At 48.6% G+C, this 19,361-nt stretch overlaps 1 protein-coding gene across 3 annotated transcripts in view; it reads right to left on the bottom strand.

The window, feature by feature from the left end:
- The window catches only part of DLG5 (discs large MAGUK scaffold protein 5), a 120,665-nt gene extending 101,960 nt beyond the window's left edge, over positions 1–18,705 (bottom strand). For 2 of the 3 annotated variants that reach the window (XM_052639547.1, XM_052639548.1), the window contains exon 1: positions 18,402–18,705. In XM_052639547.1, the coding sequence (XP_052495507.1) occupies positions 18,402–18,705 (304 nt within the window). The remainder of the gene's footprint in view (positions 1–18,401) is intronic. The other variant, XM_052639549.1, reaches the window with a different exon arrangement.
- Positions 18,706–19,361: the final 656 nt, after the last annotated feature.

The following is a 19,361-nucleotide window of genomic DNA, read 5'->3' as shown; positions in this document are numbered from 1 at the left end:
ATCGCCAATTCTTACCAAACCTGCCAGAACCATGCCTACTAGGAGAGCAACAAGAAAAGCACTTGCCACGGTAAGCGTCAGCAGCACTGATGGAAACAATTGCTCCTTAATGAAAACCTCCACTGGGAAAGCTCACTACAGACTGACAAAGCACAAACATCAAGCACCGCCTTGCAAAACGTCCTGGGTCCCATCCGCTCCGGTGGGCGGAGGATCCTCTCAAGGACACGACTGTTCAAGAATAAGCGACAAGGGGTTCTCGGGCTCCTTCACTTCTTTGTCATCACACAGTTGCACCACCGAGCACTGCTATGCACAGTGCCTACCACATGTGACTCCCCGTGTGATCTGGCAGCACCTGAAGCAGTCTACCTGTTCAATGCGTCCCAGCAAGGTCAAACTCCTTTCAAGATTGCTAAATGCCGATTCCAATCTCTGTGCTAACTTCATTGTGGATCAGGAGCCAAGAGTTTACAGGCCAGCACTGGTTTGTGGACCATACCCTGAGCATGAGACAGAAGGGGGAACAAACCAACCAAGCTGCCCCAGAAGTCAGTGTAGGGTGGTGCTTAAGAGCCCTGGGATTGGGGCATCAATAACAAAACAAGTTACAGCTTACATAGTGTCTACTGGGTGCAAGGAACTGCTCTCAACACTTCACAAATAGTAGCTCCTTTAATTCTTACAAGACAAGGTCCTATTATGCTTCTTATTTCACAGATGAGGAAACCAAGGTACAGAGAGGGAAAGTGACTTGCCCATGGTCAGAGTAAGCAGAGATCCAAGATTTGAACCCACTTCCTGACTCAGACACAGGTGCTTGGCAATTTGACTAACCTGATTCCTGAGTGACCTAACCTCTCCCATCTGTCCCCTCACCGTAAGGTGGAGTAAGGACCCCCAAAGTGTGGCTGAGGTCAAATGAAAAAATACAAAACTAGACAAAGTATCCTATGCAACAGAAACACCTATCACCTGCACAGCACACCTGCAGGGCACACAACCATCCACGTGCATGGGACCATTTGCCCACATCACGCACCTGCTTTCACACCAGCTCAGAAGGAGGTGACATCGCAGTCCCCACCAGAGACAAGGCTTGCCGAGCCTATATGAGATAGCCATGGGGACACAGCTAGAGGGCAGTGGTCACTTGTTCCCCCTCGGCCACTTCACTCTTCAACCACTCCCTTCTCCTCCCCAAAGAGAAGGCCAGCAAATGGGAATGGTCTCAACTGTCCTGGAGAACTTGGAAAGTATGAAAGTGTTAGTCGCTCAGTCACGTCCGACTCTGGGACCCCATGGACTGTAGCCCACCAGGCTCCTCTATCCATGGGGATTCCCCAGGCTGGAATACTGGAGTAGGGTGCCATTCCCTTCTCCAAGGGATCTTCTCAACCCAGGGATCGAACCCGGGTCTCCTGCACTGCAGGCAGATTCTTTACCATCTAAGCCACCAGGGAAGCCCTTGTAACCCATTTCTAAACATCCCAGCTGTAATTCTCAGACTTCAAACTTAGGAGGAAAAAGGCGGCCTTCTAATCCATCTAACAGCTCACAGAAAGCCAACGATTTCAGGGATTCCAAGGAGGCTGACCAGTCGGTCTGAACCCCCTCCCCCTACCATCTTCTGGCCACAGTGCCCTCTCCCACACTCCACAGACCACCCTCCTGCCCATGCCAACTCCACCTATTCCTCTAGGATGCCCAGGCTCAGGTAGCCTCACAGAGGTGCAGGTGCAGGAAGAATGACTGGATGTGACAGCCAGGCCTCCCCTATGCCTTCCGGTTATCCTGACCCCACTTTCCCAGGGCCTGCTGAGTACATGGTCTAAACAGGAGCTCGGAATTCCCATGAAGACCCACTCTTCATAGAATGAATTTTCTCCCAAGCCTGCTGCCCTACTGTGCATGCTGCCTCATTAGGCCAGCCTTCCTCCTTGCCCCTCTCCAGCGCCCACCCAGCCTGCCAGCCACCCACCCGCACCAGCTCATCATACACCGACCTTCAGGCGGCCTTCTCTATGCTGCATGACCTGCCCAGCTGGATACCGGCTCCCTCGGGCTTGGGCTTCCCAATGAGATAATAAACTCCCGGTGGGCAGCAATCATCTTCTCAGTCACCCTTTCGAGAATCTTATAGATTTTTGTAACCAAACACACTTGCATCTGCTTTACAAACCACAAAATGGAAGGTGAGGAGTAGGAAGTCGATAAGCTAAGCTGATTACTTTTCAGGATTTCTAAAAGCTCCAGTCTAGACAGTGCAACCAGAAATGAAAACCTTTGAGGAAGAATAGGACATAATTTCCATCTGAAAGGGCAGATCCAGGTGGGGGTGTCCAGTATGGGACTGTGGTTGTCGTTCACGAGCGAGGCTAACGTGCTCCTCTCTGCAAGCTCAACATTTAGCGCCTGGGTGGAGCACTGACCAGGTGCACACTGGATGGATGACGGGTGGGCAGAGGAGTAGGTAGACGGTCCCTGCAGATGGACGGATAAAACCTGGCTCCACTTCTGTCTGGGCTCTACCCCAAAGGCTGAATGATCTCATGCAAGACACTGACTGCCTCCGCTGAGTCTGCATATGAGAAGCCTTAATGTACAGGAGACTCAGGGCAGAAACAGGAGCCTATGTGAAATTCCACAACTTCCCGTGGAAAGCAAAGACAAACGGTCTCTGTTTTGTTTCCTCTCCCTGAGTTCATAAAATGGGTGAGAATATATGACAAGATTCATAAAAGCGGTCTGCCATTTTCTATCAGAAATGAGTTAGGAGAGGGGCTTCCCTGGTGGTCTAGCGGTTAAGAATCTGCCTTGCAATGCAGGGAACACCAATTTAATCCCTGGTCCAGGAAGGTCCCACATGCCACAGGACAGCTAAGGCCGCGTGCCCACATGCCCCAGCTGCTGAAGTCTGCCTGCTCTAGGGCCCACGCGCCGTAAGAGCAGCCACCACAATGAGACGCCAGTGCGCCACAGCTAGAGAGTAGCCCCCTGTTCGCCGCAGCTAGAGAGTAGCCCCCTGTTCGCCGCAGCTAGAGAAAGCCCGCACGCGGCAACAGAGACCCCTAAATAAATAAATAAATAAAAACAACCAAAAAGAAATAAAAAGTTTAAACAAAAATTAAAAAAAGAAATGGGTTAGCAGCATAGACAGTCCCTGCGTAAACTCACACTCAGGCCATAAATTCTAAGCTGTTTCAGGCTCAGCTATATTTTTTCCAAGAGAAGGACCCACAGCCAGCACATTTTAGTTCTGTTTATTTTCTTGCCGTTTCCTGGATCCAGTTTCCACTGAGGTTGGCCATGGGGGTGGGCCAGCTCAGTGTTCACAAGGCCTTTACCCTCTTATCTTTATTAAAGGCTGTTCTTCTGAGGCAAGAGGCTTGGTGGCGTCATTTTGCTGCTTGAACTCTGTCCTGTGACTAAGCACTAAGAAGCCACAGCAGTCAGCCCTGGAAGTTTTTGCTGTGTCATATAAAGAATGAGACAAGGATGTACCTCCTGCCAACATCAGACCCATTCTCTGACTCAGCACTAAATGTAGTTGTCACGTCCTACGTTTGCATCCAAACAGTACCCTCTGTGTGACAGGTGCTCAGAACATGTCTGCTGGATGAATGAACACTGTCATGAAGAAGAGAAAGGGTGCCCAAGGCGTGGGACACAGAAATCTCAATGGGAACCTTCCCAGGATGGGCCAGGGTACAGGACAAATGCAGACTCACTAAAGAAACGGACACGGACTCCAAAGCCTACCCAGTCTCCTCTCAGCAGCTGGAGGCCCCGAGAAGCTGAAGAACTTCTTTTGGCCTAGTCCACCCATTAGTGGAACATAAATATTAATACCACCTGCATCATCTGATTTTTCTCAATGGTCAGGAAGGATAGCTGCAGCACAACTCATGAACTGCTGCGATGCCCTGTCACATGCTGGAAAGGCTGCTGCCTGCAAAGCCAGGCCCAGATCAGGAAAAACTAGCCAAGGCTCTGAGACTCCCCACCCAGCCTGTGGCTGGCAGAGAAGACTGGGAAGGCGTTCTGGCCTGCGGAGAAACCTGGACCCTGCGTCCGGCTCCGCCAGGGCACACTATGAGCGCCTGGGAGAGCCCCTTTGTGTCTCTGGACTGCTAGCTCTCATTTCTAAAATCAGCAGTCTGGGCAAAGTCATCTCTAAGATCCCTTCCAGCCGTGATACTCAACAATCTTAAGCTGCTTAAGAAACACAAACAGGAAATGAAAGTTCTGGCCAGATAAGACGAAAAAGAGGTTACCCTGAGCAAGAAGAATGGAAGTTATCGTGACTATTAAAAAGGTCATTATATTTATTTAGAAGTATGCCTTCTTACATCAAAATTTAAAAATACAATTAAGTTTCTTCCCATGTGGTTTGTTATCCTCTCACTCAGTCTTGGCTGGATAGATTTTCATCACATTTGAACAGCAGATTTACAATGGTCAAAGTGATAGACAAGAATATTTGTCTGGGGATCCCAGGCCATGTTAAGGAGTTAGTTACCATCCAGACAGGTAACCTGAAATTGACCCAGAAAGAAGCCTGAGAGCCACCCGGGAAAGAGGCCACACCTAGAAAAACACTGTGGGCAGAGAAAACACACCCTGGCTTGAGACAGCCACCAAGGCCACAGCTCAGAGTCACAAGCGATTATCTCTGCTGGCTTTCCACACAGGTAGCTCTAGGAACCCCACCTGCAGGCTGCAGGTCAGAAGCAGCTTATTTATGCATCAGCAACTAACCGTTCTCTTAGGCAATGTAGGGGTAGGGCCAGTCAGTGATGTTATTTTTTAAAAAATAATTTTTCAAAAAAGGTAACCACTTTCCACCTGACCCCATCTGATGAGGTTTCACTCTGCTCCTTCCCCATCACTGCCTTGGGTAACAGAGGATAGTTTTTTTAAGTAGTTGGTCATTTGTCATTTTTGAGAGCATGGTTCATCCCCAAAGAAAGCCTACAAAGGTAAACAGAGGAAACAGGCAAAGACAAGAGTATCTGGTAGTTGTCACTCACTAACCCAGCTCAGTTCAGGAAAAAGAAGGTGAGACTTTGGGTGGCTCTTCACCTCTCTCATCATAGAGCATCTTACAATAAAAGCATCCAAGCACAGTGGTTTCCAAACTCAGTTCCAAGGAATCCCGAGAACCCAAAGAACCCTATGGCGGCACCTCAGGGAGTCCACAAGGAAAAGGGGCAAGCATCAAGCCTCCATAGCCCCTGTCTAGCTTATATATCTGGCTTACTCACCTAAGAGTCCAGTTAGTGAAAAAAATCCCACAGCTAAAAAAATAAAATAATTTAACTCATAAACAACAGTTACATTTCACATATGTTGTTTCCATTTAATTGTCTGTAACACTCCCGTGAGGAACCTGGGTCTACATGGGTTTGTGATCAGACTCCACAATCCGCTCCTTAACATAACCACCCTGTGCTCATCCAGCATCTACGTGGACTCTCAGGGAAGGAATGTCACCACCTTCCACAGTCCACTCCATAGCTGGATGGCACAGACCATGAAAACAAAAAGCCCAGGGAAGGGTCCCAGGCAACCTTATTAATGTGTTGACCTTATTAAAATTCTGATTTAAACGAACCATCAATAAAAAGGCATTCCTGCAATAAGCAAAGTGTGAAAGTCACTCAGTCGTGTCCGACTCTTTGCAACCCCAGGGACTGTAGCCCACCAGAGCCTCTGTCTACGGAATTCTCCAGGCCAGAATACCAGAGTAGATAACTGTTCCCTTCTCCAGGGGATCTTCCCAACTCAGGGATCAAACCCAGGTCTCCTACATTGCAGGCGGATTCTTTACCATCTGAGCCACCAGGGAAGCCCATTAAGGAAAACTGAATATCAGTTGGATATGAGATGATATAAATTGTTAATACAGTCAGCTGTAAAAAAAAACATTTTTTTTAAGATTTTATCTCTTAGAGACACTTCCTTAAGTATTTATGGAGAAAGTAATATGATGGCTGGGATTTGTCTGAAAATATAATAGAAAACAAAAGTTTGGGAGCTGGGAGTTTGTAATCTCTGCACATGTTTGAGTATTTTATAATATATAGTTTCAAATGAAGACAGGAGGGAGAGAGAAAGGTTCTTCCTTACATTGGACTCAATTCTATCTCCCAGTATCTTCTACCAGTTAGCTCTCTGGGGTCAGAAAAAATCAGGTCTCATCACCCGTCCATGTCCATCTGAAAACAGGCATCCAAGCCCCTCTAAGTCACCTTTCCTTTAAAATAACTCTTCCCTGGGTCCTTTTGGAGCTGAACTCCTCACAGCTCATGGCAATGCCCTCCTTAACTGCAGACCCCAGGACCAAAGCACTGTGAAGGTGTGTTCTGAGCAGCCCCAGGAATGTGAACTTCCAGGTCCACGGCACACTCTCCACTCTCCCTTGAGTATCTCTCTGTACCTTATGACACTTCCTGATTCCAAGGACAGTTAGGGGATTGGCTCTCCACTCAAGGGCAGGTACCTCCTAGAGCAGAAGCAGCAGCAATAGCTTGCCCTCACTTCACATAAATCTCCTAGATCCTCACCAAAGCCCTACGAGGAGAATATTAGTCCTTTGACAGATAAGGAAAAAGAAAACCCATAGAGTTTAAGCGATTTGTTAAAATCACATAGCCTAAGATGGAAGCCCCAAGATTTAAACTTGCGGGGGTTCCCCAAGTTTGGGCTCATGACACTCAGCTCTTTGTGGCCTTACTCCTGGGCTCCAAACCCATCAGTGATGCTCAGGCTACCTGGGTCATTCAGCTGTATCACCCATCTTTTCAGAAGTAACATCATTCTCCAGGCCATCTTCCAAATCTCCAGCCCAACAACTCCCCAGGGCTCAGAAAGATTCGCACAACAGTTAACCAATCCTGAACCTACAGTCACCAAACCACCAGGACAGGTCTCTACAAATCCTTCCAAGGTTCCCCTCAGAAACCCCAACTATGGACCAAAGTTCAGTCTTAGAGAAGACGACAAGAGGTTTAACCATCTCAAACACTAATCATCATGAACGAGACCATTCTTATTGAGCTACATTAGGGAAATGAAGGCCCAGAGCGGTCATACTTCTTACTTAGGCAGGATCACACACTCTTCCCTAAAAATCTACTGGTCCCAGAATCCACTACACGTCAGAATCAGCAACGTAGCAAAAAAAAAAAAAAAAAAATCCAATAGCCCCAGAATCATACGCCCATTTCAGCTGGTATCAGAATTTAAGACTTTTGGTTCCTTGAATGAAAGAGTTGTGAGAAAATTCAAAAAATGATGGTATACATTGATGTTCCAACTCCCTGCACTAATGCTAAAGTCCCAAGAGAGCACTTCTCAGAACACTTATGTTGCAAGATGCTCAATGAAAAAGGGCTTTGTGGTCAAATCAGTTTGGGAAACACTGCAGTGAACCCACTCCAGTGAAGTCCCAAGACGGGCTTACTGGTGGCTTGAGAGGCTCCCACTAAAGGAGCCTGCATGACCTTCTCAAAACAACACTGCTCAAATGTACTTAACCACAGGACCCTTTTACAAATACCACCCCTGACATCCCACCAAACTACTGTTTAGAAGACGTTTTTGTGGGAAATGCTGATCTAGGTTTTTCTAAAGAAAAATCTTAACAGCCAGTTACCCTGGATTCAAGTCTATATAACCAAACTAACCCTGAATGGGATAAAGAGCAAGTGTCTACAAAGCAGAAATAACTAACATACTTCTAGGCCTCTGGGGATGGAGATATTAGCATTGCAAACATGAAGGAAATGTGTGAACATCTCCTGGCCAGATATGAGCGCTGCTGGGATGCTATGGTCTACAACTCCTGTCCTCAAAAGAGCCACAGATGACTACTACAACACTTAAAGTCCAAAAGGAATGTCTCGAGACTTTCCAAAATGAGTCTGGGGGGAAACAATTGCACAATTTTTAGAAAATAATAAAACATACACTGGGACTCCAGGCAGGACACTCACCCCTGAGTCAAGGTGCTGTAGACAGTAGGAATTCCTTCAATTAAAACTCAAAGCAAACAGTATGGAAATTCCTTAAAGAATTAACACAGAATTATCACATCAACCATAATTCCACTCCTGGATATACAACCAAAGAACTGAAAGTAGGGCCTCAAAGAGGTATTTGTGCACGAATGTTCACAGCAGTTTTAGTCACAAGAGGTAAAAGGAACCCAAGAGTCCATTGGCAGATGAACAGATACACAGAATGTGGTATATACATGAAATGGAATATTACTCAGTCTTTAAAAAGGAAGGAAATTCTGTCACATGTTACAACATGGGTGAACGTTGAGGATATTACCCTAACTGAAATAAGCCAGTCACAAAAAAGACAAATACTGTATGATTCCACTTACACAAGCTAGCTTAAGGAATCAAATTCACAGAAACCAAGCAGAAGGGTGATTCCCAGAGGTGGAGGAGGGAGGAAGGGGGAGTTATTGTTTAATGGATACAGTTTTAGTTTCGCAAGATGTCAAAGTTCCAGAAATCTCTTACTCAACAACGAGAATACACTTAGCACTTCTGAACTGCACATTTAAAATGGTTAAGATGGTAAATTTTATATTATGTGTTCTTTAAATATTTAAAAATTAAATGGAAATTCTGACATGGATGACCCATGAAGACATGATGCTAAGTGAAAACAAACCAGTCACAAAACGATGAATACTCTATGATTCCATTTCTATGAGATACGTAGAACAGTTAAATTTAGAGACAGAAAGGATAATAGAATGGTGGTTGCTAGAGGCTGGGAGGAGGGGAGAATGGAGAGTTATTGTTTAATTGATAGAGTTTCAGTTTTGTAAGATGAAAAAAGTTCTATAGAGATGGATGGTGGGGATGGTTGCACAATGAGAATGTACTTAATAGCACTGAAATGGACACTTAATAGTGAACAAGATAATTATTTTAATGTTACAAATATTTTGCCATAATGCAAAAAACAGCAAAAAATGTTTCAAATGGTAAATGTTATGCTATGTATATTTTACCACAATATTAAAAAAAAGTACAAAGCAAATCGATTATGACCCTTAGTGTGAAATGAAACGTCAAGGTCAACAGTCACCCCACAATTACCCACCAAGGGTTCAGAATTGGATGGCAAACATGGAACACTCAAAGTATCTGTTTAATTTAAAATATTTCTGTAGCACTTTCATGGAACTCTGTCTCAAACAGATCAATAGACACACACAATTCAGAGATATGCAATCTGCCCCAGGGAAAAAGGTGGAAAACACGAAAAAAAAAAAAAGTATCTCCCCAACTCAATCCCATTTCTTTTTTTCCCTTTTTTTTTTCCTCAATCCCATTTAAAATTATTTTCTGAACACGTTCAGCCTCCCTACTGCACAGGACGACAGGCAGTTCAGCCCTCTTGCTCTATGCCCACTATCTGTGTGGCTCACATCTTCCTAAGATAGAGGAAATAAAGAGCCCCCTCAGGATGGTGGTTGGAATGCTGCCTCTGCTGCTAAGTCGCTTCAGTTGTGTCCGACTCTGTGCAACCCCACAGACGGCAGCCCACCAGGCTCTTCTTTCCCTGGGATCCTCCAGGCAAGAACACTGGAGTGGGTTGCCATTTCCTTCTCCAATGCATGAAAGTGAACAGTGAAAGTGAAGTCACTCAGTCGTGTCCGACTTAGCCACCCCGTGGACTGCAGCCTACCAGGCTCCTCTGTCCATGGGATTTTCCAGGCAAGAGTACTGGAGTGGGGTGCCATTGCCTTCTCTGGTGGACCAAAAAAACGAAGACAAAATACTTCTCCTACACTGCTTAGTTTTTCGGGAAATAGAAAGCCAGAGTACAAAAATCACTCAACACGAACGCTACATCAAAAAATAGTGTGCGTGGTACAGAGCTAGAAGAAGTCTCAGAAGTCTAATCCAACCCCATCACCAAGTTTCCTTGGACCTAATGCCACCTTGCAAGTTCTGAGAACCCTGCAGCAGAGGTCCCCAGCCTCTGGGCGGCGGACCAGCACCTCCTGTCAGATCAGCGGTGGCATTAGATTAGAAATTCAGTGCACAACGAATGTAATCTGCTTGAATCATCCCAAAACCATCCCCTCCCCATCCCATGGAAAAGTTGTCTTCCAAGAAATCGGTCCCTGGTGCCCGAAAGGTTGGGGACTGCTGCCCTAGAGGACTGAAGGAGTCCTGAACTTCTTCCAACTTTACCTCATCTAGCTTTTCACTGGAAAAAAAAACAAGCCCTGGATAGTTAAGAGGCTCATCAAAGGTCAAGACGTTGCACAGTTAGGAGCAGATTCCCATCCAAAACTCTTTCGAGGACACCAAGCCGACATTCAAATTCTAAGCGCAGAGAGGGAAGGGCGCTTCAGTCCTGCAGCAGGTAATGGGGTTGCCCCACAGGCCTCCTGGCAGCCAGCCAGTCCCACAGTGCTGGTACCTGAGGGGTGACTTGGGGACTTCTGACACCAAAGTCACACCATCTGCTTCCATCACGGACATACAGTGGGAGGGGATGTTCGTGTGTGCATCTGGAACTCACCCTGGCCTTCCTGCACTTTCACAGCCCTCTGTCACTGTGAAGTCACCACCTAGGAATCTGCACCTATTTCTGAAGAGGATCTGGACTTCACAGGGACACATCACTCATTCGCCACACCAGCTGAATAGTTATCCATGCAACAGAAATTTACTGAATACCCATCCTGGGCCAGGCTCTATTCTAGGCATTGGGAATACAACAGCAAATTTGGCTCACGGAGGTTACATTCTACTCTTGGTGACCCACAGCCACAGTAAAAGCAACCCTGGCATCCGTTTATAAGGAGTTTATAAGGAGTTATCACATAACCCTCAGATACATCAGGAGAATCCCAAGCTTCTGGTTCTAAGGCTGGTTCCAGCCTTCATTGCCCACCACAGTAATAGATGCTCCTTTTTTCCTACCATGGATTGTCAAATAGCACAGTGAAGTAGTTATTGTTTTAAATATTCTGTAGAGAGAGAGGAGATCAAATCAGTCAATACTAAAGGAAATCAATCCTGAATACTCATTGGAAGGACTGATGCTAAAGCTGAAACTCCAATACTTGGCCACCTGATGCAAAGAAGTGACTCCGGAAAAGACCCTGATGCTGGAAAAGATTGAAGGCAGGAGGAGAAGTGGATGACACCAACTCAGTGGACATGAATTTCAGCAAATTCTGGGAGACGGCAAAGCACAGTGAAGCCTGGAGTGCTGCAGCCTATGGGGTCACAGAATCAGACACAACTGAATAACTGAACAACAGAGAGGGAGATGCGTTCAGTGAGGCTAACTGTCTTGCTTAAAATCTTAAAGTCCAGTTGACCTATTTCAAATCCTAAAAGATGATGCTGTGAAAGTGCTGCACTCAATATGCCAGCAAATTTGGAAAACTCAGCAGTGGCCACAGGACTGGAAAAGGTCAGTTTTCATTCCAATCCCAAAGAAAGGCAATGCCAAAGACTTTTCAAACTACTGCACAATTGCACTTATCTCACAAGCTAGCAAAGTAATGCTCAAAATTCTCCAAGTGAGGCTTCAATAGTACGTGAACCGAGAACTTCCAGATGTTCAAGCTGGATTTAGAAAAGGCAGAGGAACCAGAGATCAAATTGCCAACATCCATTGGATCATCAAAAAAAAGCAAGAGAATTCCAGAAAAACATCTACTTCTGCTTCATTGACTACGCCAAAGCCTTTGACTGTGTGAATCACAACAAACTGTGGAAAATGCTTCAAGACATGGGAATACCAGACCATCTTACCTGGCTCCGGAGAAATCTGCCTGCAGCTCAAGTAGCAACAGTTAGAACTGGACATGGAACACAACAGACCAGTTTCAAATTGGAAAAGGAGTATGTCAAGGCTGTATATTGTCACCATGCTTTATTTAACTTATATGCAGAGTACATCATGCGAAATGCCAGGCTGGATGAAGCACACGCTGGAATCAACATTGCTGGGAGAAATATCAATAACCTCAGACATGCAGATGACACCACCCTTATGGCAGAAAGTGAAGAGGAACTGAAAAGCCTCTTGATGAAAGTGAAAGAGGAGAATGAAAAAGCTTCAAATCAAAAGCTGTGGTACATATACACAATGGAATATTACTCAGCCATTAAAAAGAATGCATTTGAATCAGTTCTAATGAGGTGGATGAAACTGGAGCCAATTATATAGAGTGAAGTAAGCCAGAAAGAAAAACACCAATACAGTATACTAACAGATATATATGGAATTTAGAAAGACAGTAACGATAACCCTGTACGTGAGATAGCAAAAGAGACACAGATGTATAGAACAGTCTTTGGACTCTGTGGGAGAGGGCGAGGGTGGGATGATTTGGGAGAATGGCATTGAAACATGTATATTATCATATGTGAAAAGAATCGCCAGTCCAGGTTCGATGCATGAGACAGGGTGCTTGGGGCTGGTGCACTGGGATGACCCAGAGGGATGGGATGGGGAGGGAGGTGGGAGGGGGGGTTCAGGATGGGGAACACATGTACACCCGTGGCAGATTCATGTCAATGTATGGCAAAACCACTAAAATACTGTAAATAGCCTCCAATTAAAATAAATAAATTTATATTTTTTAAAAAAGCTTCAAGTCTAAAACCTAGTAAAATCTGACAACCTCTCCCACCAGCCCACACCAAACTGCATCACCATATGAAGATGAGAACACATGTAGCAGATGCCCTACCTGCACAACATCCTTTCTACTCTTTTTTGAGAACTGCTTCTTCCCACTCTAAAGAACCACATGGTACTGGTACAAGCTGCCAATCACAGCATCCCATCAGGCTACCCTATTGGTTGGGCCAATCCTCTAGCCCTAGCCACAGAGGCTGGATCTCACATGGACACGTGACCATAGTTAAGCCAATCAGAATCCTTCCATGAGATTTTTCTGCCTGGTTTAGTGGATTCAGCTCCCTTTATTCTCTGGTCAGAGGCTGTGAAGATGAAGTCAAGAGGGGCCTGAGGTCATGTTCCAGGATGACATTAATAGAAAACGCCAACGGCATTCAGGGTCAATCACCCAAAGGCCATTTACCCCAATCCATTCCAAGGTTTTGGAATATTATACAATCAATCCCTCTTTCCTGTCTAATACAGTGTGAGCTAAGTTTCTGTTGCCTGCGATCATAGGTGCCTGATCTAATACATAGAGGGATAAATAATAACTGCCTTTCTGTTAGAAATCTCATTTCAATCATTACTTTCAAGTTCTTCTATCACATCCTCTTAACACAATTAAAATAACCAAAGGAGGGCTTCCCTGGTAGCTCAAGGGTGAGGAATCTGCCTGCCAAGAAAAGGTCCAGATAACCTCTAATGAATAATAGATAATCCACACCTGACAATCAGCAGCCAACTGCACTCCTCCTACTAGAAACGCCTGGCAGGGTTATTCCTTTTTAGAAAACTCCTTCAGCTTTAATTCCTGACAAGTGTACAAAGCCGAAACTCCACGTGGTGTATAAACCCCTCACTCCGCCTAGCCATCATGGTCCTTCCGATTACCTCTGCACCCCCACCCATCTAGAGCCAATGCCAAAGCCCTGCTCACTCAGGCTGGTCTAATTTCTACAACCTGAAAACATACTGCTCCTCTCATGGTCTCTGCTCTTGTTTCTCCCACCCAAAACTTCCTCCTTCCCCTCTGCACGCTCAGAGAACCCCTTCAACACCGTGCTCAAGCCACAACCCCTCCTCGGAGCCTTCCTTGGCTTCTTCAGCAAACACTACTGTCTCGATCCTCTTAATTCGCACGAAGCCAAGTCAGTCAGCTCACCAGGAAACTCAAGAGGAGGCACAGAGGGCACGAGAGGAGACATTCGGCTCAGGACACACAGGAGGGAGGGCAGCCAGCAGTCGCCATGTTCTGCCACTTTTGCACTGCTTGAGAGGCCTGCTGGGAAACAGTCTGGGGAGCCCTCCACGTGTAGATGGTAACTGGAGCCACCGGAGGTGGATGAGTGGGGAGAGCGAGTGGTAGACAGAGTTAGGATGATGATGGCGTGCGTGCTCAGCTGTGTCTGACTCTTTGCGACCCCACAGACTGCAGCCCACAAGGATCCTCTGTCCATGGAATCTTCCAGGAAAGAATCCTGGAGCAGTTTGCCACTTCCTACTCCAAGGGATCTTTCTGGCCCAGGGATCAAACCTGCATCTCTCACACTGACAGGCAGATTCGTTACCATCGAGCCCCGTGGTATTTGTATCGCTCAGTTGATCTGTCTCATAACGTCCCTCTTCTCAGTGTCCCATTCCCCCACCTAGGCAGCGAGCAGCAGGCTGGAATTACATCCTACACACCCTGGCCCTGTCTGCACCAAGCGCAGGACCAGACACTTCGATCCTCCTCAATCACATTTTGCTTCCCAGTAGCTGAGGCAGGTCATGAAGCCCCAACTCACAGACGAGGACCCTGAGGCCCAGGGCCAGGCGGTTGAGGAGCTTCAAGAGAGAAAACCCAGATGCTGGCAAATGAATCAAAAAGAAAAAACAAAGGACCTCATGGGTTCCAAGTGAACAAACCTGATCCTGGTACCTGCGGGAAAAGCTAGAGACCTGAGCCAGTCAGAAGAGAAGAGTTCTCTCCTCTCTCTACCACCAGCAGGGACAAAGGTACCTACTCCTTTCTTAAATATTCATGTACTGGGATAAGGGAAAGCTACAAAATTCCACAGAGCTCCCAATGCAGGAAATGGCTTGAAGCTGTAATGGGAGGGCCTACCCAGGTAATAGGAAAAACCACCAAGGACATGGAATCTGGAGCGCTGCACTTAGCCTGACTCCAGCTCCCTTCTGCCCTGCGACTTCCAGTCTGTTCTCAGATCTCACAGACAGGCCTGGAACCCTGCGTCCACAGGAAAGGCGGCACTCATGCCACGGGGTGCCACAGGATTCAGTGAGATATTAAAGTATCCTGTAAGATTGAAAATGCTCAATAGCAATGTGCTGTCAATTCTGTTACAGAAGTCCCCCTTGCCCCCAGAATAAAACCACACTGTGATTTCTTAGTCACCTTCAAACTCCAGGCCTAAGCATGGTAGATTATAAATGTCTGGGCTCTCTCTCATTGAGCATGAGCAGAATAGACAAGTTCGATTTGCTTACCTGCCCAGTGCCACCTAGGCCAGTTTCCCCCAGTTCCAGACCCCACATGGGGAGCTGTCAGACATCATTTCCCTGCACCACAACAAAGTCCCGCTTCCCTGGTGGCTCAGAGGTTAAAGTGTCTGTCTGCCTGCAATGCAGGAGACCGGGGTTTGATCCCCTGGAGAAGGAAATGGCAACCCACTCCAGTATTCTTGCCTGGAGAATCCCATGGATGGAGGAGCCTGGAGGGCTACAGTCCACGGGGTCGCAAAGAGTCGGACATGACTGAGCGACTTCACTTTCCCTTTCACAACAAAGTCCCACAGCACACAAGTGCTAGCCAGGGGATGGGCATTCCAGGCCAGGGGTCCACATGGGATGTGGAATCCAGCAAGGGAGCCCTTAACTGGGTGATGGCAGGACCTTGGATGGAGAAACAGTGACAAGGGCGCCTCCGCTTGAGGCTGTGGGTCCTTGGGAAGCCAACAGGCTCCTCCCTGGAGCTCCCACAAGAGCCTTGCACTAAGGCTGACGGACAGGCAGCGCTATGCACCTGTGTGCCAAGTGGGACCTGCTGGGAGAGCAAAGACCAGGACACAGGGCTGAGCCTCCCTGGCTTTGGCTCCTCGGGGATGAAACCGGTGCTTCTATCCCTTCAACCTGAGCAGTCCTTTTAGGCACTGAGCTTTGCACCATACGAGGGGCTCCCTGGCTGCAAGAAAATATGCTGGAAAATCACTGCACAGCAATTCATCCTTTACAAAGATCCCAAGGCTCTGCGGTTTATGTTACACCATGTCATCCCTCACCCCCAAAAGCTCTACATGGCATCTTACCAGGTCAAATGCCATCCTATTTTTTTCTAAACTATTAACTAAAATTGGGCTTTCCTCGTGGCTCAGTCAGTAAAGAGACCGCCTGCAATGCAGGAGTCCCAGCTCGATCCCTGAGTCGGGAAGATCACCTGGAGGAAGAAATGGCAACCCACTCCAATATTCTTGCTCGGGAAATCCCATGGACAGGGGAGCCTGGTGGGTTACAGTCCATGGGGTCGCAAGAGTCGGACACGACTTAGCGAACAACAACCAAACCAAAATGAACAACTTTCTTTTGAAAAGCTACACAGCTCTACACTGTGTTAAAACTAGGGTCTGAAAAGCTGCCCTTGAGAATAAAATCCAAACCTTATTTCATTCTTTCCTTAGAAGTCAGACCAGCTTCCAGAACTTCAGCTCGGAGAAGCCCCACCTTATCCACCAGGCATGCAAAAGAGAGGGACCTAATTAATGACAATTGATCTATTCCAGAGATTAAAGCTAGCACTGATTCAACACATCCCACCCAGAACTTGAGTCTGCATTCTAACTTTCACCAGCTTCCAGCTTCCTTGATCAATTTCTTCCTTCAAACACAGACAGCTAGACAGACAGCAAGGCAATTAAAGAGATACTATGTATATAATAGGTAAATAACTGGAGAACCTACTGTGTAACACAGGGAATTCTACACAATGCTTTGTGGTGACCTAAATGGGACAGAAATGTACCAAAGAGGGGCTATAGGATATACCCTTAGCTGACTCACTCAGTAAAGTGAGAAACTAACAGCAGAAACTACTACAGCATTGCACTCCAATGAAAAAATTAATTTTAAAAAAAGAAAAGAATAAAAAGTTAGTCCAAAGAGATTTCCCTCTGACCTTATTATCCTCATAGCCACATCCAACAGCTCTTCTTAACATCTTCCAAACCATCATCCCAGGAGAGGACTAGATTGACCAGCATAAATGATCGTAATTGGGGGACAATGCAGATTTGAGAGACGAAAATGCTAGAGTCAGAAACCCACAGTGGAGACAGAAGGGCCACCAATGAAACGATCTGCTGTGTAGCCAGCAGTTCAGTCTCTGTATGTCAGCTGCCTTCACTACAAAAAGTCGGTTGAGATGGCCAATATCTAACGGAGAAGTTACCAGGAACAGCTTATAAAATCATCTCCTTAATAAGTCAGGCTTTTAACAGCCAAATAAACGGGTCTCATCAGCCTGTGGCCTACAAGCTGTTACAGGCAGTTTGTCAGCCCTCTCCATTCACTTTTAAAACAAAGACAAGACACAGAAAAGGTGGCACTTGCTGCTTCCTGGCTCCAAAAGGGTTAAATAAAACAATGGGTCATAATTGGAAACTCCTGGTGCCCAATACTTTGAGCGACTTAACCAGTCCAAGCTGGAGTTTTGTCTCTGGCAAAGTAGGAATCACAGCTCAGAGTGGTAACAATTAAACGTGACAAAGCAGAGTGCCTGTCACAACAGTAGGTGCCCAACAATTGCTGGCTCTTCCTTCCTCAGAGCTATGCTTTCCTCAGCTTCCCTGTCTAAAAGCCTGGCTTTCCACAATCCCCAAACAGGCCACGCCAAGCCTACCAGTTGTCACCAACTCTCAGTAATACCCCCCTCCACACACACACACACACACACAGAAATCCTCAAGGATTCATCACCCACCATCCAAGGGTACCAGCCACCAGCCTTCCCTCCTCAAACAGCTAGCGCACCCTCAGGGAAAGACCTGAGCCCCAGCAGCTACTACGAAGATTTTCCCATGGTGCAATGCAACTCCCCCCAACTTTTCCCGGCCCAGTTTCCAAAGAAACCTAGCAGGCATTGTGCATAGTCAACCACAAGTCTCGCCGAGCAAAACAGACTTGAGCTCAGAGCAGAGGGAGCTAAGAAAATCAGAAAGTGAAAAGGCACGAGCGGTCCTGAAACCGGGTGCCAGGGACCAAAATTCAGGAGTACCAGCCCTGGCCCGGGTTCTAGTCTTTTAGACCTTAACATTGACTGAAGGCTAGCAGAGGTTCTCAAAGGACTGGTGGATGAAGAGTCTTAGAAAAGGGACTGACTAGACATACCTCCGAGGTCGCCCCGCAGGCTGGACCCGGCGGTCTCTAGTGGACCCCGCTGCGTGCCGCGGCACCTGGAGAATGAAGGCCTACAGTGCCGGGCATTGTTCACAGCAAGGGCGGGATTGCAGGAGGTGGGAAGCGGGGGGCGGTGGCGGGGGGGGGGGGGGGTGGTCCACGCATCAGCCCCTCCCCCGGCGGGCTGAAGGAAAGCAAATTTTCCGCGCGGCCAGCGCCAGGTAGATGAATGGCCCTCGCGACCTCCCCTCTCGGAGAACCGGAGAGAGGAGTTGCGGAAGGCGGATGCGAGGGGCCGGACAGAGGGGTCTGACACTCACCCGCGCCCTCGGCGGGCTGCGGCGGCCCGACGACGCCGTTCAGGTAGAGGATGGGCAGCAGGTGAGGCTGCGTCTTCTCCAGCGCCGCCCGCAGGTCGTGGAAGTGGTCCCGCTCCTTGGCCAGCAGCAGCTTGAGCAGCAGCTCCGCCTTGGCGCCTCCCGCCTCCTCGTCCAGCTGCCGCCGCTCGCCGGGGCTCAGCGCTCCCGCGGCCTCGAGCAGCCCGAGCACGGCCTCCACCTCCGTCATGGCCTGGGCCAGGCTCTGCTGACACTGGGCGAGCAGCTCCCGGCGCTGGGGCTCCATGGTGGCGGCCGCCCCGCCCCGCCCCGCCCGGCCGGACGGCTCCCGGGCTCCCCGAGGCCGGCGGGCGCGCGCGCGCAGGCGGGGAAGCGGGCGGGCGGGCGGCGTCGGGACCCGGGCGCCTCGGGGCGGCGAGCGCTGGCGGTCGCCCTAGCGCGCCGGGAGCCGCGAGGCCGCGGGGGCCATGGGCCGGGGCCTGGGCGGGCTGGGGGCCCGGGCGGCGAGCGGCGCTCAGCAGCGGCCGCCTCCCGGGCTCAGGAGCGCAGCCATGTTGGCGGCGGCGGCGGCGGGACTGGAAGAGGAGGAGGAGGAGACGGAGGAGGAGAAGGAGGAGGCGGAGGTGGGGACGGCGGCCGGGGCGCGCCCCGAGGCCCGGCTCCAGCCGGGCATGCTCCCCCTCCCTCCCCCTCGGTGCGCGCCGCTCTCTCGCCGGCCCCGCGAGAAAAAACTCGCCCCGAAACGCCGCCCCCCGAACGCAATCACAGCTGCGAGAGGAAAAGTGGCGCGGTCGTGCTCGCCAGGCCCCCTCGACGGCTCAGGGCCCGCCTCGGCGCGGCCCGCTCCGTGCGCCCCGGCCCGGCTCAGCGGGGCCCCGCGGCCGCCGCCCGCTCCGCCATGCCCGCGCCCCGCCGCCGCCGGTCTGTCCCTCCGCCCGCCTC

Source organism: Budorcas taxicolor, chromosome 5 (genome assembly GCF_023091745.1).
Source record: "Budorcas taxicolor isolate Tak-1 chromosome 5, Takin1.1, whole genome shotgun sequence".
NCBI classification, from domain to species: domain Eukaryota; kingdom Metazoa; phylum Chordata; class Mammalia; order Artiodactyla; family Bovidae; genus Budorcas; species Budorcas taxicolor.
The sequence above is the reverse complement of the archived record's forward strand: the minus strand, read 5'-3'. Positions and strand labels throughout refer to the sequence as shown.